The 25,312-nt window shown below is 43.3% G+C and overlaps 1 protein-coding gene across 2 annotated transcripts in view; it reads right to left on the bottom strand.

Annotated features, from left to right (window-relative positions):
* Positions 1 to 24,763, bottom strand: part of MAST4 (microtubule associated serine/threonine kinase family member 4) — a 525,778-nt gene extending 501,015 nt beyond the window's left edge. For both annotated transcript variants that reach the window (XM_035014558.1, XM_035014559.1), the window contains exon 1: positions 23,990 to 24,763. In XM_035014558.1, coding sequence (XP_034870449.1) covers positions 23,990 to 24,352 — 363 coding nt within the window. In that variant the 5' untranslated portion in view covers positions 24,353 to 24,763. The remainder of the gene's footprint in view (positions 1 to 23,989) is intronic.
* Positions 24,764 to 25,312: the final 549 nt, after the last annotated feature.

Here is a 25,312-nt window from a genome sequence, read left to right as displayed (position 1 = left end):
TAAATGGAGGAAGGAATTAATGAATAATGAATTGATATAGTTCATTTTAGAAGGACACATTGATGACTTCTCTTTAAACCGTTTTTGAAATGCACAGAAAAAAATGTATCTGTAACATAAAAGTACAGTGTAATAATTATAGACACTCAGGTAACCACCATCTTAAAAAGTAGAATATGGCTAATATCATTTCAGTCAAAAATACTATCTCTCTAAAATCCAAAGTTAACTAAAATGCGATGTAGAATTATACGTAACAGATTATATTCACCTAACAGAGAGCCACAAATTAATCTGCATGCTCCAGTTCTTCAACACTATTCAAAAAAACTGTCTCCCTTCTCATACAGTAGCACACTTCAGGACAAAGGAAGAAGAGGAAAAATTCCAGGCCCTCACTGTGAAGGCTCAGGCCCGTTCAGTTAAGCTGCCTTCCAGGAAGTCTTTGGGCACTTTAATATAACCATCCCCTCTTATCTGGGGTCCCAAATCCAATTCCATTCTAAAATGAATACTAGACCACCACTTAGGATCCTTTTATTTATGTAAGCCTCTGACTTCATTTTTCTTAAGCATTTGTGATCCCTCATAGCAAAAAATTAAGACAGTCACCTTCAACTTCTCCTCCTTTATATTTCACTTCCATTTACTAACAAGACTGCTGCTGGTGCCCAGAGAATTCAGAAAAAAAAAAAAAATCTATTTAGAAACAATTCCAACTTAACTGCTGTGTCAATTCCTATCCATGTCTCCCTTCCTCTGAATAAGGGGGGACATTTGCATTAAAAACAGTATCTCTCTTACTTAGAATGCACCTGCTCAGGCTGATTAAACCCCAAGTGGAGTCATAATCCTCTACTTTTGAGATCACTACTATTCTAACAAAATGAGTTATCACGTCTGTTGAAACATAAGAAAAAAAAAAAACATAATAAATGGAATTGTCCTCCTAGGGGGTAGGAGAAAAGACTGGACAAAGAGGCAGGAAGAAAGGACTCGAGAAAAAAGTACCAACAATATTTTCTCATCGAATCCACAGAAATGTTAAGTCACATTTTACAGATAATTAACATTTCCTAAAAGAAATTACTGCCCACAGAGCTAAGTTCTTCTGTGTTCCCAGAAATGCTATATACGGTTTTGTTTTTTCCAAGGGTCATCAGTTAAGGCTGTCTGCTGTAATACCAAGTAGTACAGACTGATCTGCCTATTTCTAATTTCATAGCATAACTTCATTATCCATAATAAAAGGTAAGTCCTATGAAATTTTATACAAAGTGTACTGAGCTTTTAGGATGTAGTTACAGGCATAATACCATATGGCTTTAAGGTGGGAGACAATCAGTACTGTAGAGTTCCACCTATTTCCCCCACTCACAGATATACACACCCAATAGAATCACTTCATAATAAAAGTGCTAGAGAAAAGGACAAGCTATCCACCTGATACTCTACCAAGATTTCATCTTACATAGTTAAGCATAATGGGATAGGATTTTCCCTACTAACTATTTAGTAATGGCATGCTAAATTACAGGGGAACTCTTAAATATTACCCCTCTCCTCATTCTACCAAAAGGAGAAAACAGTAAGAACCTAAATGTTTCCTGCAATTTAAGACCTATATTTAAAATATTGAAATTCTGGTATTAAGTGTTAGGCTAACATCACCCTTTTTTTTTCTTAATTTAAGGCACAAGGGCACCCTTTTTTTTTTTCTTAATTTAAGGGCACATATATTGTGTTGGTAAGAATTTACAAATCTTTTCCAACACAAAAAGTGACCTCCATAATGATATTTATCATTAAAAAAATAAATACGTTCATTTTATTTCTCTCCAGATACCATAATGATGCTTTGCTTGCTCGTGTAATAAACAGATACGCTGAAAGTTACCTGGTAAAATATATACAAAGGTTAATGAAATTTAAAATATTCACCAGAAGGGAATCTTCTGAGAATATGCATAGAATTATCTTACTCACATTGAACCAGTGGGGGGAAAATAAGTTTACTTCCCTCAGCAAACCTACTTGGGCATATATATGAGCCTCCTATATTGATTCACAAGCACACATCTGTATCCCTGTATATGAATAGAACAATGTATCTATTAGGAGAAAAGCGTATAAACAGCTCAACAAAATTCTACAGGATCCTGCAGGCACTGATATTATAACATAAATTTTTATGAGTTTTCAGGAAGGAAAAATATTGCTAACGAAAGGTTGATCAGACATGACAGCTCCAAGGCAGAGACATACATATACCCTGGGGCCCTGCGCACCAAGTCCCCGCCGTGCAGGTGGCACGGCCTTAATTCAGAATCCAGTGAGCCCCTGTCACCATGAGGGACTCAAGCTTCTGAAGTAGGAACCCCATCAAGTCCACGTGTAAAACCTTCTATTCTACTACAGTTATTCCTATAGAAGATACTCTCACCTAACGGTCACACTATGTTTGAAGATCAAATCACTAACAAATGACAACAAAAATATGAAGTGTAACTCTCTTCCTCGGTGAATTTCTTGCCACTCCTTTCATTACCTCCACCACCCCTCACATGAGTCACAGGCCTGCCTCGGGGGACAGGATGGCATTCAGAGAGCTGACAAGAAGGCAATGTGGCATTCATAAAAGGTACTGTGATTGGACAACATCCTTTTGCTGAGGAGACCACAGAAAGGCAGTGATGTCCTAGAAAGGCAGACAGGTAGCCTCCCTTCTCTATTTCCTTTCTCCTCACACTCCCAAAGTAATCATCAGTTCAGCAAAGAAAAAAAAAAATCCTTCTCTTTTCATTAAATGTTCACCAGCAATTCACACACTTCTAAAGGAAATGAAAAGCACTATCATTCTAATGGGCATTACATATGTTAATAGCTGCCTTGCTATTTGAGGATCCACTCAACAATCATCAGGGTAAACATCCCAAATCACGTCCAGTTAACTGGAGGTCTTTTAAACCAGTGTTCCTGTTTCTCAAAACGGAGAAAAAGTGTTTATTTCTGTAAAGAGACATTCACGTTGGTTCAAAAGTTAAGTTGTAGTGAAGACATGAATTTGCAAGGAATTATGCATTCGAACACACACACCATGGAACCTTCAAATTATGAAATATTCATGAACAATGCAAAAAGGAGAGCAACTATCAAAATCCTTTCTTACTCTGAAGACACAAGTCAGTACCCTTTATGCAAAGCTCTTGGGTCAAAGGTGAAGGTCAGTAAAAATCCAAGTACCACAAGTTAGACAGTTGGATGGCAACACAGGAGTTAAAATCATACCAGTCACTAACGAGAAGACCAGGCAGCAACTACTTCAGTTCTCTGTCACCCCTGTTTCCTCAGCTGTAGAAGGCGGCTACGGCCCTGGACCTCATGGACTTCCAGGGAGGATGAAAAGGATGATGCATGCAAAGCATCTAGCACAGCTCCTGCTCATAAAGGGCCCTCAGTAAATGCCACTGGGCAGTCAACATCACCTTTCTCCGCAAGCCAAAGGGAGCAAAGCCCATATGCTTCTACAGCCACCACTGGCCACTCACAGAACCACCTGGCAGCCTTTAACCCAGGCACAAGGAATCAGGATCTCCTAGTTGAACCCAACATGTCAAAGCTCCACAGGGGAATCAAATGTGCTCAAAGCAGAAACCAAAAATACCATTTTTGCACCAACCATTGCACCAACTTCCCCACTCAACCACAACTGCCCACAAGACAGGCTCCCTATTTTGCTTATTGTGCTCCCAGATTTCCCAAACACTGCCTTTCTCCCTCTGTAGGTTTGGTGTTTTATTTTTTGTTATTGGTAAATGGCCTTTCCACATCTGTGCTTACATAATACACTCCCCTGAAGGTTGCAGGTACTGTGTGGGGAGAGGGCACATTACGTGAGAGGATGAACATCCTGAGCAAGGGGAAAATAAAGAACCATGGCGTTTGAGCTGGTGATCTATTGTGTTTTCCATTTTATCCACAAACTTTCGTGGCTTAAAAGAACCAAAGGGTCCTTTTACTTCACAGTATTAGGAGCCAGGAATTCAAGGAGGACTCAACAATTCCATTCTACATATTTTTTACATTTTGTTAAGTAACTGTCAAATAAATTGGTCAATCTGTTTATGCACAACCTTTAAAAAAAAAAAAAAAGCTCCTCTCTGCTTTTACTGACCCCCGGTGGGGAGGAACACTGGTTTCAGTGTGAGTCAAACTGTAAGCAAGTTTTTTCTGTGAGCTTCACTTTCCATAGCCATGAGACAGAGATATCCCTACCTTCCTTGTAAGGCTAGAGGTAGAATTTTAAGAAGTAATGTATGCAAATCACCAGTGCAGTGCCCAGCACACAGTAGGCCTTCAATAAAGCTGAGGCTGAATTGCATTATCAACATCAAGATCGCCATGGAACACCACTTCAAATGAACAGCATCAGAAATCCCAAATATTTTAATGAGCTCCTGCTTCTGGTTATGTCTCAAGATAATTTAAGTACCTCATACTCAAATTTAATGTTTCCTTTTACCTTTAGGAAGAAATTGAGTCCATTAAATCATTAATGACAGATTTGATGTTCTTCTTTCAGTCCAGATGTGAATGTGCAAGGTGTCTATTTTCAAGGCTCAGCCTCTCTGGTGGAAGCCACTTTTTCCTGGCTTTGTGTGTTTTTATAGCGTGTTATTACACAGATAATTGAGCATTGCAATTCAGCAACCAATTGTGGATAAGAGCTGCCAGCAAAACTGTCAGGGAAATTAATTAGTAAAAGGAAAGAAAGGAGCAATACTTACCATCTATTAACACAAGGAAGTCTTGGTCTTCTTTCCTGAATCTGCTTTTACATACATTTTTTTAAATTTTATTTATTTAAACTCAATTAATTAACATATAATGTATATATATTTATTTTTGATGTAGTGTTCCATGATTCATTGTTTGTGTGTAACACCCAGTGCTCCATGCAGAACGTGCCCTCTTTAATACCCATCACCAGGCTAACCCATCCCCCCACCCCCCTCCCCTCTAGAACCCTCAGTTTGTTTCTCAGAGTCCATAGTCTCTCATGGTTCGTCTCCCCCTCCGATTTCCCCTCCCTTCATTTTTCCCTTCCTACTATCTTTTTTTTTTTTTTTTTTAACATACATACATCTTTAAACATTTGCCCTTTCAGGGGATGGAAGCCCATATCCAAAGACACGGAAGTCCCTGCCAGTTGCTCATCTTGGGAGCTTGAGAAAGCAAGACCCTGGCTTCCCCAGGACCTCACAAAACTTGTCAATCCAGAAATGAAGTGCTTCACCTCCAAAGAGGCCTTGGGCTTCACTCTCTCCTGGACCAGCCCTCTCAGGAGTTCCACGGGGAGAAAACCAGGGGCCCCAAATCAATGGACTCAGATGTTCAGCCAGGCTGAACTGGTCTTATTCCAGGCAGTTCTGCCTAATTAGTGACAACTGGCCAACCAGCAGTGCCAGACTTCTAGAAACTAATTCTGACATAAAACTTGAACATACAACACTTAAAATTTTTTTAAAAATTTGTTTTTTTAATCATCTCTTCTGTGAATTCCATTCTGTTCACCCTGGGGACACAAAATAAATGAGAAATTCACAACCCATACCACCCATGATCCTCAACGCAAGGTGAGGAGCCTCCAGCTTGGAGTTCCCCAAGTACATGTCTTTCAGCGCTGTCCCTCATTACAGAGCTTCAGCTTTTCTTTAGCTACACAACTTCCCTCCATGCATTTATTTACTCACAGATCTCCTGCACGCTGGGATGCAGCTGCTGTGAGTATAAAGATGAACAAGACAGGGTCTCCACTCCCATGAAGCTAGCGGTCTGGTGATGGCTGAAGACACTACAACTCAGCAAGCTCAGCGCATTAAGAGACCTATGGGTGATGACCAATATGAGAAGCCACCGACTCACTGGGGGTGGGCAAAGAGGAGGGAAGGAAGGATGCACAAGACCTTTGAGCAGAGAGAAATGAAGCTCTAGGTACCTTATTTATCTGGATGGTCCTACTTTAATGTTTAGTCAAATTATACAAATGGCAGGGCCACAATTTTAAGTTTATGAGGCTATAGCACTTTCAGGAACCCAAGTTTTGCTTGTGGGTACAGCCGGTATAAAACCTTAACTAAGTCAGATGTACAAAAAATAGTCTCTTCCTAAAATCAAATTAATTCTCAGTCCAAGGCCCATGGTGAAAAACTGATCTCTCAAAGTCATTCCTGGGAAGTCACACAAAGGTAAGCCTATTATGCTCACTACTGAATCCTTGTTGCCAACCAGACCCTGAGAGCTCTGAAATCCAACACATTTATGATTCCATGCCTGTCAGGGGGTACCAGAATCCTTGTCAAGGCAGGAAACCCAGTGTCTAAAATCCAGGCTCCCCAGGCTCACCCAGTGGTCAGTGACCTTCTCCCTGCCCTCATGCTGCCAACAAGATCATCAAGGATCCCAAGCTTGCTCCCTTCCCAACCAAGGAAATCTGCTTTCGCTCTCCCTGCTCTCTAAGGGAAACCACCTCTACCACAAGAGGCTTGTCAACATTCTCTATTCTATAGGTTTAGACTTTTTATAAAGAGACTGAGCAGAACATCTACTTCAAACTACCTCGGTTTTCTGCCAGGCAGCTATCTGCAAGGCAAGAAATTACTACTACCTGAGTTCCAGCTTCAAATGCAAAGAACAGAAAAGCAGAGCAAGACACAGGTTTAATCAACATGTGCCCCCACCCCAAACAAAGCATAAGATGCTGCAGATTAACAGATCGCCAGTAGAAGCACCCCACCATGTCCCAGCAGGAGGGATTTGTAGACCTCTCCCTCAGTGTGGACAACGAGGTTCCTACTCTTCCCAAACCACTGTCTGAGCAGCACCTTCATGTCAGGAGGTGTACAAAGTCCCGCCCCTTTTTGGCCCAAAAGAAATTTGCCAGCTCAAAGAACAGGAGGAACTTGCTCCCCAAAGAATAGAAAGATTGAGGGTTCCTTGAATGGGCTTCTGTTCTCCAGCAGGGAACACCTCCAGTAAGACAGACTAACCTTTGAAAACAAAGACTGGGATCTATCACCACTCTCCTCAAAAGCCAGACTTCCAGAGATCCCAAATATCATTTTAATATGGACCAATAAGCTCCCTGACTTCCCAGGCCAGGCAACTCAGTCTTACAGAGATAGCTTCTACTCTATCATTTCATGCATTAACCAGGTATCGGCAAGCAGTATATAAAAAGAGGGAATAGTTTTAGGAGTTAAAATTAATAGCATTGCTGTAATTGCAAATTTCACAAATTCAGAAAACACCTTGTGGTTAAACTAAAAATAACAGGGACAGAGAATCTTTGAAGGCCTCATGCAACTGGCCAGACACTCACTGGGGAGACTGCTTTCCTAGGTATTTTTCCTGAGGGAAGAGTGAAGGGTAAGACACGCTGGGCCAGAGAAGAGAGAACAGAGCTAAAAGTAGGTGCATTTGGGAGCTCGATATTACTTACTAAAGCACAACTGCCCTTACCATCCCACCTTGGTTTGCCCATTTTATAGCACTACCTCCGGGAAGTTTTCCTCACTCACGCTATACACACTTTCTCCAGTACCCCTGCTGCCTTACTTTCTAATTTAGTGTGGCTTTTGCAAGCAACCACCACATCACACATGATCCCCACACCAGTAGACCCGAATCCCTAACTCTTTGGGGAAGGAATTTTCTCCTGTGCTTGCAAAATCCTGAAGGAGACAGTAAGTCCCAGGAGTTTTACAGAAAGTGGGTTTTATCCTCAGGAGGTTCACTTTCCTCCCCACCTCCAACACTGGGAACTAGCCTGGAGAAATTACCTTATGAAATCACAGGATCTGCCTCATAAAACGAGCTAGCCTAGGGATGCTGAGGCCTTAAAACAAGCCCACGTGGCTCGGAGGTCTCAAAAAGCTCCGAGATCCAGGGTTATCGTGGCCAAAGGTCAAATTCTCAGTTATGTCAGGAGCCCCACTCTGACACAGGCCATGCATGATTCCTGCCAGAGACCCAGAGGTTAAGAACTTCTCCTTCAAGTTTTCCAAGTGCACGTTGAGAAGAAAAAAAAGAAAAAGATTAAGGGAGTGTCTGAAATTCTAGCTGGGCCAAAAACATCATTGCTCTAAACTTGGCAGATTTCAGATAATCAGTAATCGAAAGATATCCCAAAGCAAGGAAAGTGCCATCCTCAAGAGATAGTACCCAAGATGGCTTACCTGGTAAATTCTTATCAAACATACTTTCTCCCTGAACTCTGCCCTCACCAACAAAAACACAAAGTTCCTTACCATAGTGACTAAAACAGTATGTGTCGTAAACATTGCTTAATTATCTAGGGAAAGATTAATCTTTAAAAAAGTAATCTTGAGGGCACCTGGGTGGCTCAGTTGGTTAAGCGACTGCCTTCGGCTCAGGTCATGATCCCGGAGTCCTGGGATCGAGTCCCACATCGGGCTCCCGGCTCAGCGGGGAGCCTGCTTCTCCCTCTGACCCTATCCCCTCTCATGCTGTTTCTCTCTCTCTCTCTCAAATAAATAAATAAATAAATAAATAAATAAATAAATAAATAAATAAATAGTAATCTTGATTAGAAAGTTATGAAGCTATAAATAAACTGGTATTAAGGAAAATACTACAATCCTGGTAGTATTTTGTACTAGCATTTTTAAATTACACAAGCACAAAGAATTAACCATAAATATATGGAAAAACCAACCTACCAACTCCTCTTCCTTCTCAATATTATTACTTTGGAAGAGAAAAATAAAAGACTTTTCTAAGACCACAACTATACTTAGTGAACTTACCTGTTACAGCAAATCCCTTTATCTGGTACAACTTGTTCCTCTCCGAGTCTCCAAGACTTTCACCTTCAAGGCACCAGGAAAACCCTCTTTCAGGAAAATCCCATCAGGTAGATCCTGTACTTCCTTCCCTCCCCTGACCCACCTTCAGTTTGAATCACATCCTCACTTGTTCATAGTGCACTGTGCACATTCAAGTCAACTCACTCCATGTATGCTCCGTCTCCTAAACCGACTGTGTGTTGCTTTAGGCAGGACCAGATTTTTTAAAAATTTCTTTTGTATATCCTTCCCTTCCCTCTCACCTGTCAACTCCCACAGAACTTTCCAAGAAGTGAATTCAATAAATACCTACTGACCTGACAAAGAGAAACAACATGCACCTGCACACCAGATCCAACCCACCAGAAGAAGGGTTAGCAGCAGCTTGGGTACCAGGCAGGAGTCCTACACCTCACCTGCAAGGCCACCTTTGCCAGCACTTATTATTGAAACAACATGCTAAGGTAACACGGCGACATCCCAGGATCCTGTGTCCACCCATCCAGCCAACTAGGATTTCCTCCCCTTCTGTCCTCTGAAAGTGCAGGCTAAAAGGCAATGGAAAGAAAGAGAGGCACCAGCCCTTTACCTGGATAATACCAGATTCTTAGCTCCAGCCTACAAGTTTACATTAAAATGAACCTCCCACCCCAGAAAACACCACTGTAACAGGACCTAGTTTTCTAATACATCCTAAATGAGCAACTGTTTTACCCCCAAACGGAAAGCTACCCACCCCCAAAGTCAAATCAGTCTGACTGCAGAAGACTGAAAAAAAATGTAATGGTAATTCTGTTATATAATCTGCCACTTTTCATCTAAGCCCACAGAGAGAACAGCAGCAATAATTAAATTTACATCCTTTGATGTCCTTTAAAAAAAATTTTTTTTTTTAAGATTTTATTTATTTATTTGAGAGAGAGAGAGAGCACAAGAGGGGGGAGCGGGAGAGGGAGAAGCAGACTCCCTGCCGAGCAGGGAGCCCAATGTGGGACTCGATCCCGGGACTCCAGGATCATGACCTGAGCCAAAGGCAGTTGCTTAACCAACTGAGCCACCCAGGCGCCCACATCCTTAGATGTCCTTAAGTGTCAAAATAAATTCCTAAGAACTGCAGGTAATAGTATCTGAACAATTCAACACAGTGCCCAAGTGATCACAGGATTTTCCTGAGTATAAAGGGAGTACCCCCTGACATTTCTCGGCAGGACTTACACCTATCATTATGAAATCACTTGGTAAACCTGCATTTATTGTTTTTTTAAAATCTGTGTTTCCGTTTCCCTTTAATTACCACTGAGAGTCTCTCAAGGGACACTGAGAGTCTCTGATGGAGCCGTCTCCACTGGTGGAACTTAGCTGTAAGCGACGCTGATGGGGCCTTCACCGTCTCTTTACAAGAACCAATTGCACTAATTCCACCACTTAGCTTTAACTCCCTCCTGAGAGGAGGGTAGACAGAGGGAGAGAGAAAGCAGACAGCTCTAAACATTCTGAACAAAAACATCCTCTCCTTGGAATGATGCAGCCAGAGACCCTTCCTCAGTCTCCGCACAGTCAGGTTCAGAAAACAAAGAGGCCCCTAAAAACACTTCTTTACATGCAAGTTCCCCAATAGAAGGAGGGTGTGTGGCAATTATTTAAAACCTCATGTATATATGAATGATAAATCTGGTTATGGGAATTAACATAAAAGAAAAAGCAAGGGGAAATTCAAGAGTGTCCGCTGCTGAGGGAGAGACTGACCATCATTTGCTCTACACCGAAATTTTATTTACAAAGAAAACATGTTTTGGACAAATGCCTCCCAGTTTTAATTTTTTCCATTAGTAGTACTTGGTTTATTTAAAAGGTATCCTGATGGGTTTTCTGAGGTAACCACCTTCCACCTTAAATTCTTGGCCTTCACAGGTGTCCCCCATTAGAAATGAACTGAAAGCTACCAGTGACATTTTGCTTAGGGTTCAAATGATTTGCCCCCACATGTGAAGGAGTCTTGGGCATCCCTGAAGGTGTCCTTAGGACAAAGGAGGGTGACTGTCACACCTCCAGGAGGAGCCCCAGAGCTGCCACATGGCCAGAGTACAGGCTGAGTTGTGAGAATTCCCTCTACCCTGGCTCACCTGGGCCCTGAGAAAGCCCGGCAGGGCAGGGCACAGATCATCCTATATGCAGATGTTGAGAAATAACACCAATAATTCCTTGTGCCACCAGCATCCACCTCCAGAAGTTGCTATATTGCCCCCAACACTATACGGAAAAGAGGCTCGCGCCCAGTAGCCCATTCATTATGGGGTTAATTGTGGTTTGTAGGTTAATTTTGCTTTGTAGGCTAATGTAGAAACCCAATCACCCTTTAAAACTACATCTGTATGGGACTTCACACGCCAAGTTCCAACAATGGACTTTCAAACAAACTTATAAAACAACCCTGATCGCTAAGACTAACAATTTAGGCTAGAGATACTAGCTTCTGTTCTTAAAAAAAATTAAATACGGGGCGCCTGGGTGGCTCAGTCGTTAAGCATCTGCCTTCTGCTCGGGTCATGATCCCAGAGTCCCGCACAGGGCTCCCTGCTCAGCAGGAAGCCTGCTTCTCCCTCTCCCATTCCCCCTGCTTGTGTTCCCTCTCTCGCTGTGTCTCTCTCTGTCAAATAGATAAATAAAATCTTTAAAAAAAAATTAAATACAAGTTAGCACACTGGTTAAAAAAAAATTCTCTTTATTCTGATTTAACTTCATAAACAAACTTTAGTCTACTCCAGAGGCTGGGCAGCTAGGAGCTAGAACAGTGCAGGAGAGCCCTGGCTGCCTGGTAGAGCGGACACCATACAAATCTTCCAAATCAAAGAATTGTTTTAAATCACAATTTCTTGGTCTAGGACATGGGAATGATAGACTTGTGATGTGCCATGTGGCCCAAAGAGATTAATTGTGGGCAGCAAAAAAATTTCAAAACCAAGTCTTTTCTGTCTGGAGCCCAGGGTAAAATAAAAAGCAGATTCTGCCACTGATGGAAGGATTTGTAGACGGCTCTAAAGGAAAAGACCCAATTTTGCAGTCAGAGTCTCCAGGAGCTAATACCAAAAAACCATCTTTTATAATTTCACCTAGAACAATCATTTCTCTCTCTCTCTTTTTTTTAATATTTGAGAGAGACAGAAAGAGAGGACCCTAGCACAGGGAGGGACAGAGGGAGAGAGAATCCCAGGCAGACTCCCTGCTGAGCACAGAGCCCTAAATGGGGCTTAATCGCACAATCCTGAGATCATGACCAAGCTAAAATCAAGAGTTGGACACTTAACTGAGCCACTGAGATGCCCGTAGAACTTCTGATGCACGCAACAATATGCTATACCATCAAACAAAATACAAAACTGACCTTGTTATCCAGAGTTAAACTCCTCTTCAGGGATTGGGAGTTAAGAAATAGTACCCTCCATTTCTTCTGATGACTGACAGAAACATACCGAGTAATTTTAAAAGATGAATAAAAATGGAACATGAAACATTTTTTTCCTGTGTTTAAGTCAGCATAATCTGAAAGGAAGAATCTAAGAGAAAATGTCTTTGTGAGAATTCCTTTCAAGAATAGGTGCCTATCCACATATCAGAAACACAGTGACCAAGCCTGTCAAAAGAAAAATGTGAATAAAGAGTTCTAGAACAAATTATATACTGATGACAACTTTAAAATTCCAATGTTTCTGTAGTAAGAGGGAAAGAAAAGATTGGAGCTGAAAAGGACCTCTTATTTCAACACACGTGAAAATCACAGAGGCTATAATCCACCTAGTAAGAAACCAAGACAGAGTTCAGGCCCCCAACCCCTCCACCAATACTCAGCCACTATTCATAAAATTACCAGAATTCCTGCAACCAATTTCCACCGACAGCAGCATTTTCCTAAGCACCAGTGAGTACAGCCCAGTATCACTGTTAATGTTTTAAGGCTCAGTATCAATATTTCCTCCGAAGTTAAAATAATTCCTTTAAACATGCGGCCAATAATGGCTTACTGCTACAAGTGTGATTGTAATGAATAACTGAAAATTATCCTAGCAGAATTCACTTTCCCAAAGCCAACAAGAAAATAAAAATCAGTTTATAGTTTAAAACCTTCATTTGTAGAAACTCACTCAGCCCATTAACTGATGACCTAAAACTCAGGATCAGAGCTTTAAATCTTAGCTCTGACCTTAAGTTCTACAGACAGACTCTTCAGCCAAACTCTTCATGCCAAAGGCACAGAGATCTATCTGCTAAGTAGTCTTTTCATTAATGATTATTCGTTTATTCCTGTCACATCGTCTGAGGTTCTGTGCTAGGTTCGTGGATAGAGAGGATCAAGAGGCTGGGACCTTAAGGAATGCAGAGTGTATAACATCGAGGTCACTTCACTACAGCTACAGCATGGTAGTGTGGACCAACTGAATTATTAAACTTTAAAAGACTCTGGTAAAAGTTGAATGATTAAATGCATGTAAAACCCTCAGAATGAAGTCTTGACACACAATATGCCTCAAATGCAATTCTGTGCAATATATTATTGTCCTGGTGCAGGGATTTGACTTGATTGGACACTGTTCCCACTCAGAGGAACTCACAATCTAGTGGGGGAGAGAGATTAATTATCAACGATACCACAAAACAACTGTACAAAATGGGCAGGAGAAAACAAATGAAGAATCAGAAAAGGCTACGCACACTCTGAAGTCCTGTACAAATATTAACAGTACAGACAAGATCTGGAATAACCCAGGAACAAAGAGATGCAGCACAACCCTTGGAAAAAGAACTTCTCCTGCTATCTTCAACTTTTTAAGTATACTTGAGGCACATGTTACATAAGTCTCACATGTACAACAAAATGAGCTATCTTCAACCTTTAAAGTTTAAAAAAAAATACCTACTTTCATGAACAGTGCATGCACTTTTATCCTCATCCTCTACCTCCTCTTACACACTTTCACACCTTCAATAGTTTTCGAAGATGACTGATGCCCAAAGTGAGAGCCCTAAAGTATGACAAGATGTCAAATCATTAAAAAAAAAAAAATGTACCTTGTTCACAGAATAGTAAGGCACAGAAACCACAGCAGGACATTATAGGGAAAACAAAATGAGAACAAAAAGAGCTTTCAAGTTTCTGGTGAAGCCTACAATTTCATAACCAGAAAAGGCTTTCCCCCCAAACATTCTATTCAACTGAAGGTTTACTACAATCTTCCAACTAATGTGGTTTGTCATGTTCTTTTTAAAATTCCAACAGCCACGCTTCAGAAGGGGAAGAAAGAAAAAATGCCAAAATGTCAAGTTGCTTCTCTACAGGTGTAACTCTTCCCAGCTGATCTTATTCCCTAATTTTAAAACTGTTACCCTCAGCTTGCCCCAGGTGGAAATGTTCAAATTTCAACAGTCCAACTCCTGAAAATAAGTGATGTTGACTTTTTAATAAAATTAAGAGAGTTCCAGGTTGTAATTTCCATTTTATCTCTTCTTCAAATAGCAATTTTGCACCATGTCTAAAAGCCATCCATCACCACAGATTAAAACTAGTCCTAAAAGGTCTTAGAACCACTCAGACCCTATTTCTCTTACTGGCCAGCAGTCAACAGCTAATGAGGGTAACTTAGTCAATATCTGTAGAACAAAACACCAAGAAATTCCAAAGACATTAAGTGGTTCATTAAATAAAATCTACAAAAGTAGTATTTCAAACAATAGATACATAAATTAAAGGACCAATACACAGAGCAAAGAGAAGGTAGTCTTTCCTTATTTGACAAGCCATTTGCCTCTCCTCCTCTGTAGTTTTCTGATGCACAGAACAATCAATCTTTAAACTAAAGCCATACCAATTTAACCCCAAGCTTCTACTCACTAGTCACAAGAGAGCCACAAAAATGAAAGGACAGTCTTTTCTTGAGTCTTCCTGATAGGTACTCTACTCATGTAAGGGGAGTGTGAAGTTCTCTTTTAGTCAAACTTTTCAATGGTGACCGGTCTCCAAACAAGCATCTCGGGCAGCCCTTCTGTCTGGAGCAATTCTCCCCTCCTCCTCTTGGCTGCACCTGAGGGAGAAGCCCCACAGCTGCCCTTTTAAAACAAGCCTGAGGTGATGATGACTTCAAATAAGCCTCAAACCATATCAATTAAGCTTCAGATGATTTCAACTAAGCACTCCAGCTAAAACTAAGGGAGTAACAAAAAAGATTTTCTGAGTTTATGTTACGTGTGTAGGAGCTAGACACCCTCCTAACAGATATGATTTATTCATAAAAAAGCTGTTTGTGGAAATAATCCCTTAACCTTTATACACAAAACAGATTTCATCACCACTGCATCCCATTTCAAACACCTTAATGTAGTTTAGGTAGCAATGATTACCCTAAGAAGCAATTTTAAATTTGTAACTTATGTAATCAAAGTCCCAATGACATGTACAGTGACATAAGATTTTAACCAATTCTAACCCAATTTTATTTTCCTTCCACTGATAATGCACTGGAGTTCTTCCTACAGTGAAAAGGTATATCCATCTCTGCCTATAGAAATGCCTAAAAAACAAATATTAACACCAGAAGCCAGAGATATGATGGTATTATTTTCAAAACAAGCATAGAAAGGCACAAAATCATCAGCCAGGAGTGAACTACATACCTACCTTCTCAGCTTATCAAAAAAGGAACTGACCAGGGGTACCTGGGTGGCTCAGTCATTAAGCATCTGCCTTCGGCTCGGGTCATGATCCCAGAGTCCTGGGATGGAGCCCGGCATCGGACTCCCTGCTCGGCAGGAAGCCTGCTTCTCCCTCTCCCAGTCCCCCCTGCTGTGTTTCCTCTCTCGCTGTGTCTCTCTCTGTCAAATAAATAAATAAAATCTTAAAAAAAAAAAAAAAAGGAACTGACCAAGTTCTAAGACAGAGGTCAAAAGACCCACATCTGATGTGAGTTTATTAATGTACATTCCACTACCCAAACTAAATAAGGTGCACCTGTGAGCTTGCCAGCCACTGAAAATACCACTAAATTACAAAGTCAAGAATAAAATTAAATTTTCATTTTCCACATGATAGCCTATGAAATTAGTTCAGAAAAGAAAGCCAATTTGTCAGTATTTCCACTCTCCCTCCCACATCTCTCCCTCCCACATCTCTACCTCCTCCCAGCCCCCAATATCAGTACAAACCATTTGGGCTGAAAGGTTCAGTGGAAGTAAGTACCATAATCAAAATTATATCGACTGTGTCCAAGAAAGGAATTGATGGGCTGGCAAAAGAGTACAAGCTTAGGGTACAAATTCATAGGCTCTCACAGACACATGTGAGACAGTTATGAATTCAAATCATTAAATAAGCAGTGAATGCTCTTCATTAAAAGAAGTGGGAGAGTCCACCAGAAACTGCACACAAGTTCTATACATTGAAGTGTGACTTTACTGTATGTGTGCCGCTGACCACGGTCCTGAACCAACATTTCGCCTTTAGGAGAGGAATTTTCTCTCCTATCTATCCTTCCCAGGGATTATGAACAAGATGAGTGTGCTGAGACAGACAGACATAGAGAGGGAAAGAGACAAGTACACAGAAGCTGCTGAGGATAAGACTTCTGCTGAATCTTATGCTTGAACCCAAAACAACAGTACCAGATTAAAAAAAAAAAATCAGACAAAATATTGGAAACATAAGAGAACAAGAATCTCTGAACTGAACAATGCAAAGTTATATAAATAGCAACCTGAACAGGCACGTAGGGCAGCACAACAAGTTGGTGAGAGGGAAACAAACTGCAGTCCCTGCACCAGCTTTTGAGTTATATGGTAAGTGCTCTGAGATTATTTTTATTTTTGCCTTGAAGGTTGACTGGTTACACTGCCCCCAAAGGGACAAAACAAATGGGGGGGAGGGGGGGCCACAATTTACATACACGAATTCTTGCACTCTTAAAAACACTATCACACTTCCAACAGATTTCCTCTCTGCGAAACTGGGGTGGCCCCTCGAACACCTGCCTTGTCCCACCTGACCCTTATGCTTATATGAACCAAAGCTGGTTTCCAGAAAAATCATTTGATGTGTCTTGTTACTCCCTTCTCAGCCTCCAAATCATTACCTATGACGCTTAAGCTCATGGTCATCTCACCAGCCTCTCTACACGGCTGACATGCTGCCTTCTGACTAAATCCCTGGGCACAGCTAGTAATTTACGTGCATAGAGTCTTTTAGGATATTATTTAATAAATGATCACTAAGAGCAGGTTCCATGAGTAAAAGAGAGATAGTATCTTAATAGAAGGGTTAATGAACCATACACCGTAAAGCTTTCCTGTTAGTACATTATAAGAAATGCTCTATGAAATTAAAAGTGATAGCTATGTTACATATCTACCCACTCATGAATGAAAGGGCCTGTGAGGTCTACCAACAAAACACGCTGGTAGCATACTCCATCAGGGAAAGGACCTCTAGGCTTCTAATTATTCCTGGCTATGGTGTGGACATCATGCATAAACCAGCTCTTCCATACTCAGTAGTAATAACAAATGCCATTAAAGAATGCATACTATGTGCCAGGCATCATGCTGGGGACTCTATAAAACGTCTCATTAATTCTCATGACAACGCTCTGCAATGAACACTGTCATGCCCATTCTACAGATGAGGAAGCAGTCTCAGCATTAATAACCTTTCCAAAGTCACACAATCTGTAAGTGGCTGAACTAATGTCGTTATTCTGTACCCTCAGGCACTACTGACCCTGACCCCTAGAGCAGAGAAAAACTGGCTGCTAGCCCTGACAGGATGAAGGAGAGGAGGACAAGCCCTTTCCAGACAACACTACAGATTGTGATAATGTGATTATAAATGGCATGGGGTTTCTTCCATCTAAAAAGCATAATCATCTTTTCTAAGATATAAATGTCCATGCATGCATATGCATACACTGCACTCAGTTTTCTCCAATGCCAAGCCACCTTGTTATGGATCCTCCTCATTGTGAGAAATTTTCTTTTCTTTTTTTTTTTTGAAGATGTTATTTATTTATTTGCCAGAGAGAGAGAGTACAAGCAGGGGGAGTGGCAGGCAGGACCCTGGGATCATAACCTGAGCTGAAGGCAGATGCTTAACTGACAAGCCACCCAGGCGTCCCTGTGAGAAATTTTCTAACAAGCTCTCTCTACAGCTTATCATGTTTGCACTCCATATTACAGTTCTTCCATATCCCTCCTTAAAGGGACAAACTGAGAAACAATTGGATTCATTCATACGTAGTATCCACTAAGTCTGAGGGAATACATAGCTTTATCACTGTAAAACAGTGGCAAAATATAAATAGTTGACTTTTGCTAGAATACCTCAGACCAGAGGTGGAAAGGGCAGTCTTTAGTTCTCTGATGCTGACCCTTCCTCCTTTAGAAAAATACAAGCAAACAAGCTAGACTCTCATAGTGTGTATTAGCTCACAAACACCACACTTCCCATCAACAGGGAAGCTCATACAATCTCAGGGCAATTTCACCTTGTATTCACCTTGGGTAAATGTTTTCCTGCAATTTACTGTGGAAATGAACAACTGAAAGGCCCTCTTCTCAGTCACCATTCCCGTTAATAAAGTTTTTCCTCCAAGAAAATAATAGGCTCAAGGCAACATGACAGTGAAAAGGAACATTAATACTCACACTACCATAATCTCTTGAAGAGCTAAATTCTTCTTCTACGATATGTCCCATGTGTTTACCTGGAGAACCTGAACTACCAGGAATGAGCCCCCTGTTCCATGTACACACCACTTATTAAGATGCCCTCTTCTAGGTCATCAACTCCAACCCTGAAACATTTAAATGGGCTACACAAGCAGTTCCCAACAGCTGGGCTTCATGCTTCCCACCTTCCCAAAACACAAATCTTATCATACCACTTTCTTGATTCAATCCTTCAATGGCCCCCAGTACCCTTGGAATGAAGTCCACAAAAGGTTCTGGATGACCTACGGCATCTCTCTCAAGCATCATCTGATGCTATGCTCCCTCCTCCATGCAAAACAACCTAAAGACCCACCATACTCTCTCCTGCTTCACAGCCTCCTGCTTTCTGCATCGCTCTGACCCCTTCCCTCCTCCCAGCTATTTCCCCCTCATCCGTTAGGTCTCAGCTCAAATATCACCTCCTCGGTGAGGCACTTCTCACCTCCCAGACTGAATGAGTTACACGATACAGACACACTCCCTCACAGTCTGCTCCTCTGTACCCATTTATCACCTTTGAAACCAACTAATAATTGTATGTTTAGGGACTATCTCCCCCAACTACACTAGAAGCTTCGTGAGATCCAAGCTATCTCTGTCTCACCCACTCTCTGGATTCATTCATACATAGTATCCACTAAGTCTGAGGGAAAACATAGCTGAGGCCGGTGCCTCATAAGAGTCTCATGCAATATATATTCCTTTACTGATTCTCTGAACTCATAGCTCTCTTACTCTAATAGTGAGCCAAAAAAGGAGACTAAATAATAAATGCACCAAGATTTATGTACTACCTTTGTTCAAATTATGTAGCTGCTGTGATTAATAAAATACAAACTCAAGAAAAGTTTTACTGAGGGGCGCCTGGGTGCCTCAGTTGGTTAAGCGGTTACCTTTGGCTCAGATCGTGAGCTCGGGGTCCTGGGATAGAACCCTGAGTCAGGCTCTGCGCTCAGCAGGGAGTCTGCTTCTCCCTCTCCTCCTGCCCCCCCCCCACCACCCCCCCATGCTCATTCGCACGTGCATGCACCCTCTCAAATAAACAAAATCTTAAAAAGAGAGAGAGAAGAAAAGCTTTACTGAATCCATGGTTGCTTTTTGCTATTTCTTTTCTCAACCAATCAACACCAGAAATTCATCTGCTACATCACTATCATGTGCAGGAATCCCACACACACCCCAACTTTGCTAAAAGCAGTACTCAAACTCAAACACTACTTAATAGGACAGTTCAAAGACGTCCCATAACCATGCCTATTGTAACACAGGAAACTGTTTCCCAACCTATGTCAACAAAACCAACCCTTCAGTGTCACAGAGTATAAATGAGCCACTTTATATCAAGTTGAAAATCCTTTCAACCACTAAGACTTTTTTTTGGCCATTCTAAGAATCCTTCAAAGTTTCAAGTTCTAATATACACTGTGAAAAGCAGACTTAATACACAAGTCCCTTCAAAGGTTATTTCGAATAGAACCTCAGTGATTTAGCTTTGTTCAAAATTTACCTGCATCTTGGGGCATCTGGGTGGCTCAGTCGATTGAGTATTGGACTCTTGATTTCGGCTCAGGTCATGATCTCAGGGTTGTGAGATCCAGCCCTGCATCAGACTCCATGCTGGGCATGGAGCCTGCTTGAGAGTCTCTCCCTGTCCCTCTGCCCTGTCCTCCCCCTTTTCCCCTTCTCAAAACAAAAACAAAAACAAAAAACCTGGATCCATGAGATATTTTTATTAAGAGATACAGAGGAATGAGCATAACTCACAATAGACAAAAACAAATGAATACACATACAGTCACCCTTCAATCAAATACACAACTATTTTCAAAGGTGTCATTTTTTTCCTTATTCATTCAACACATATTCACTGCGACCCTACTAATGTACCAGAGGTACTGTGCTAGGCATACGGAACAAAATCCCTGCCCTCGAGGAGTTCAGTGAAACAGCAAATAGCACCTGAGTATTTCACTAGTGTCATCACCAGTTGCTTTGGGAAAGGACAGGGCAAAGTGCCTAAAAGTCTATCTGAGAAATGTGATCAGAGGAACAGTCCTCCAATCTAGATCACTGTAGACTGATAGAGCCCACTACCCCTCAAAACCCACAGACTCCAAATGCACAGGCTTAAGAAAGCAGCAGAGGAAGTGAGATGCAGTTTATTAAACCAAATGACATGTGCCATCTCTAACTCTCCAGTATTTCACTTAAGTACAAAAGAACTACAGTCCGTGCCTTCTTAAACCATTGGTTTTAAGCACCAAAAGCGTAAAGGGCTGATTTAAGTCAATAATCCTTAGTAAGTTCACACACATACTGATAGTGAGATAAAATACAAAATACTACAAGACACTACAAGACACTACTAGATATATTCAAATCAGCTTTAACAAGGTTGCCAAAAAAATTAGCACCGAAATTGCACACTACATACTAGAATTTTGCTGTTCTTTAACAAGTGACGCAGTAAGTTACTGTAAAAAGAAAAAACACACTTTGGAAAGCAAGGACTCTCCCAAGCTAGACATAACAATTTCAAAATCTAAATGAACCTCTTCCCATTTTATGGGTTGCACTTAAGCCTTTTAATGCTTTATACTCAGGGCCTTGCTGTAGTATAACTAACATTACACTAACTTTGCCCTGCCATAATACAACCTGATACAAATAAAATCTGTTTCCCAGCTTATGCTAATAAAATGAGAATAACCTGAACAGACACAGCCTCAGGTTCTCTCAAAGCAGCAGGTTATTTATGCATAAATAAAAATAACAAGCCAGCCCAAGTTCATACTTCCATTTCACAAAATTTTCATCACAAATTAACTTGAAAAATTAATATTTACTTAGCACATAATGCTACATGTTAGATACTGTGCTAGGATTAAATTAAATGGCATGTATAGAATGTCCAACTCTTATCATTATTATTCCCATTTTACGGTGCAAAAACCAGGGCTTACATGAGCTGAATGGTCCACAATCCCACATCTAGCTAATGTGGGAGCGCTGGGACACAAACCCAGGTCTTCGCACTAAACTTAGTGTTTGTAACCTGACTGAACCCTCTGGAACGGTGTTTATAGCTATATGCATTTTCTTAGGAGCACGTGAAAAGCCTACATTAGATTCTCAAGGAAGCCCACAATCCCCTCAGAAGTTAAAAATATCACTGCACCATATGATCACCTGTGGGAAAAAAACAAAACAAAACAGAAAAAGCGCACTGGACTTCAAGGGCTTTCACCAAGACTCTTACTTCTGTACTCGTGAGGAGGTAAAAACTCCACAGTTACAGTTGCACTTTAAAATCCTCAGAGCAAGTCAAGATTTCCACTCCTGGATAATTTCCAGTAATCCCTACCACAGAGTAAGTTACACAATAAACTGCAATACTGTATCAGTTTACATCCAATTCTGAGATTTCACGAATACTGACCAATGTTATTTAGTCATTCCACTTTCCAAAATGTGTTTCCATCAACCAGTCCTCACTGCATTGCCTGTGAAATAAGCTATCATTATATCCACTTCCAAGAAAGTCAAACACAGTCACTCTAAGGCCAGGCAATAAATCAGCTACAGAATCAGGATCCAAAGTGAGAAGTTCCCTACTCCCCCCCTCCCCAAGATATGCAAGACCATGTCATTTACACCAAAGCACCCTCTCCTAGCTACACAGAAAACAGTGGGCATCTTTTCTACTAATGACAACACTAAATGAGAATCCACTGGTAAATCACTGAGTTAGGGCTTACCCCCAGCTGCCCAATGACAAGTGTGCTCCTCTTGAAAGTTGAGGCAAGTATCACAGGGTAACACCTGGCACATGTCTGGCATCTTCAAAATGAGACGCAACCATTGAGGGACCCTGACAGCTCTGTGGTAGGTGTGGCACTCAGCTTAACTCCTGGCATCCTGTCCCTAGGATCAATCTGAATGAGTGATTCATCCTAAATTCCTGATCAGCAAAAAAAAAAAAAAAAAGTATTCATGTGGAAATGAACTTGACCTTGAAGTTAACTGGTTCAAACCCCTCATTTTACAGATAAAACTGAACGCCAGAGGAATGCAACAATTCACCCAAGGCCTCACAACTCAGGAGCAGAGACAGTTCTAGAAAGGTCTCCAGACACCTGTCCAGGATCCTTACAATCCTCCTGGTCACTGGGAAATCAGTCAGGGTTACTGTCAGAAGGCTAGCCATTGACCTGACAGCGAGAACTTCACTCCTCCACCTTGTGCCAGATCCACTCTTTGCGTCTAGACTGAGGTCCCTGGGGGCCAAGGTCAGGACACTGACCTCAACTTGCTTATTCTGCGAGACAAAGACAATTACTTATTAAAGCTAACCCCATCGGAGAGGAGAAAAATAGGATTCTGGTACTGAAGAATTAACTTCACAAGGAGTCTATGTTAGAATGATGTTTTATTTATAACCCTGCCTGACCAAGATGACTTCCGCACAACCACCCTCCAAAGAAAACAATCTTAAAGATAATGAAGAACCCTATGCTTCCTGTGCGCTCCAAAGGCCGGGGAAAAACAAAAACAACAACAAAAAAAAACAAGGAAAGCAGTGGAGAGGACACCGAAGTCATATGCTCAACGTGTCGGGACGCGACCCACAAGTTTTGGAAGAACGTTCTTCCAAGAAACCAGGATGGACACAGCCCCCCTCCCCCGCCCCCGAAGGAAATGACAGGTTCTCTATCCAGTTTGACGATCAGTACGCATCTAGACACCCCGGAACAATCCGAATGGGCGCTGGAGGCGGGCGTATCAGCGCCGCGGACCGAGAGCTGAGAGTCCCCCTCTCTCAGAAGACCGACGCTGCGCGGAGCAGCCAAAACCACCCGCAGGGGATCCCGGGGGCCCGCGTCACTGACACGCCTCCGCACAACTCGGCGGGTACTGCTCCCACTCGTCCGCCAGGACCCACGCACCATCTCTTCCCCTCACACCCATCCCCTCACCACACTCCCCCTTGGCCCGACAGCTTCGGCGGGAAGCAACGCCCACTTCGGAAAATGAGCTCCTAGTTGTGGGGACAAGCTAGGCGTCTCGATCACATGCATTCCCAGACCCACCGTAGCAGATACAGACATTAAGGAGTTTGCTGCTTTGACATCTTGAAAAGCACTCTATCAGCCAGCACCTGAACACACACACACACGGAGGTAAGAGCCACGGGAAGTCAATAACCCACCAGGAGGCTCCTAACTGCCATCACCCCGGCCTCGGGGCAGAGCACCTGGGGTCCCTCCCACTCCTCCTGCCCCGGTGCGCCCTGCCACCAGCCGCGCGCTGGGCGGAGAGCTGAGGTCTCCCGACAGCCGGGACCCGGACGGGGAGCGGGGGAGGGCGGGGCCCACCTCCTCATCCTGCTCCTCCTGGGACGCGCTGCTGCCCCGGGGCGCGGGTGGCGCGGTTCCTCCGGGGAGCTGCGGCGGCGGCGCACAGACTCCGAGCTCCAGCACCACGCGCGCGGGAGCCCACGCGGCGGGCGGCCGGGCACCTCCGGCGCCGCCCGGCGGCCGCGGCGGCCGCGGCTGCTGCTCGCGGGAGAAGCCGCCGGGCTCCCCTTCCTCCGACAGAGTTTCCGAGCCCGAGGAGGAGGCGGCCGAGGAAGCGCCGGGCGAGGACGCGGCGGCCACCGCAGGGGCGGGAGCTTCGGGGCCGTGGCCGCCGCAGCCGCGAGGCACCGGCTCCGCCGCCTCCGAAACTTTCTCCCCCATTTCCCTCTCGCGCCCAAAGTGCGGCCCGAGGGGCGGCGGGGACGCGGCGCGCACTCAGCGTCTCCAGGGAAAGCTGCGGGCTGCGCGGCTCCGGGTCGCTCTCGCTGACGCCCCCGGGCTGCGGGGAGCCCCGCCGGCGACTACATGGCCGCAGCACGGCCGCCGGAGACCGCCGCCAAGTTACCAGCCACCCAGACTTGGCGGCCGACGGGGGCCCCCGCGCGCGGGGACCAGCCAGCTCGAGTCCGCGCTCTACGTCCCACGACCCTTGTGCGCTGCGCCCGCGCCGCCCGGACTGCGGCTTCGCCAGCAAAACCTGCCTCCGGGCAGGAGCGGGGCCGGCGGAGGAGACGGGCAGCCCGGGGAGCCAATGGCAGGGCAGCCGCGCCGGTGGGCGGAGGCTGCGGCGCCCCCGGCCGCACGGGCGTCAGGTAGGGAAGGCGGGGCCGAGGCTCGGACTACGGGATCCGGCCGGAGCGCTTGGGGCCCCAGGGACTCGGGGGAGGAGGGGGCACCCTGGAGGGTGGGAGTGGAACCCGGAGTCGGAGCCAAAGGCTGGAATTCCGAACTTGGCGGGGGAGCGGCTGGCCGTCCTTGGAACGCAGTGGAGAGATGGCTGAGGGGGAGGTGAGACCTTGAAGAAGAACTGGACTTTGTTTCAAAAAAGTAAAATCGAGAAAACGGACCAGAAGAAAAGCAGTAGGACTTTAGGAGTAAAGGGAACACCCACACGCTTGCTGGAGGAGAAAGGGGGAAACTTCGTGCTATACTGACTGAGTAGATCTAAACGGACCTGATAACCAATCCGGGATCCTCCATTTAAACTCCTTGGGCCTCAGTTTCCTCAACTGGAAATGGAGACAATCCCTGTCTTGGCAGGCTATAAGCTGAACATATCAACTGATAGATAGATAGTTATTGTATACATACACACACACACACACACACATATGTGTGTGC

The sequence above is a fragment of the Mirounga leonina genome, unplaced genomic scaffold (genome assembly GCF_011800145.1).
Source record: "Mirounga leonina isolate KUSES-001 unplaced genomic scaffold, KU_Mleo_1.0 Mir_168, whole genome shotgun sequence".
Classification (NCBI taxonomy): domain Eukaryota; kingdom Metazoa; phylum Chordata; class Mammalia; order Carnivora; family Phocidae; genus Mirounga; species Mirounga leonina.
The sequence above is the reverse complement of the archived record's forward strand: the minus strand, read 5'-3'. Positions and strand labels throughout refer to the sequence as shown.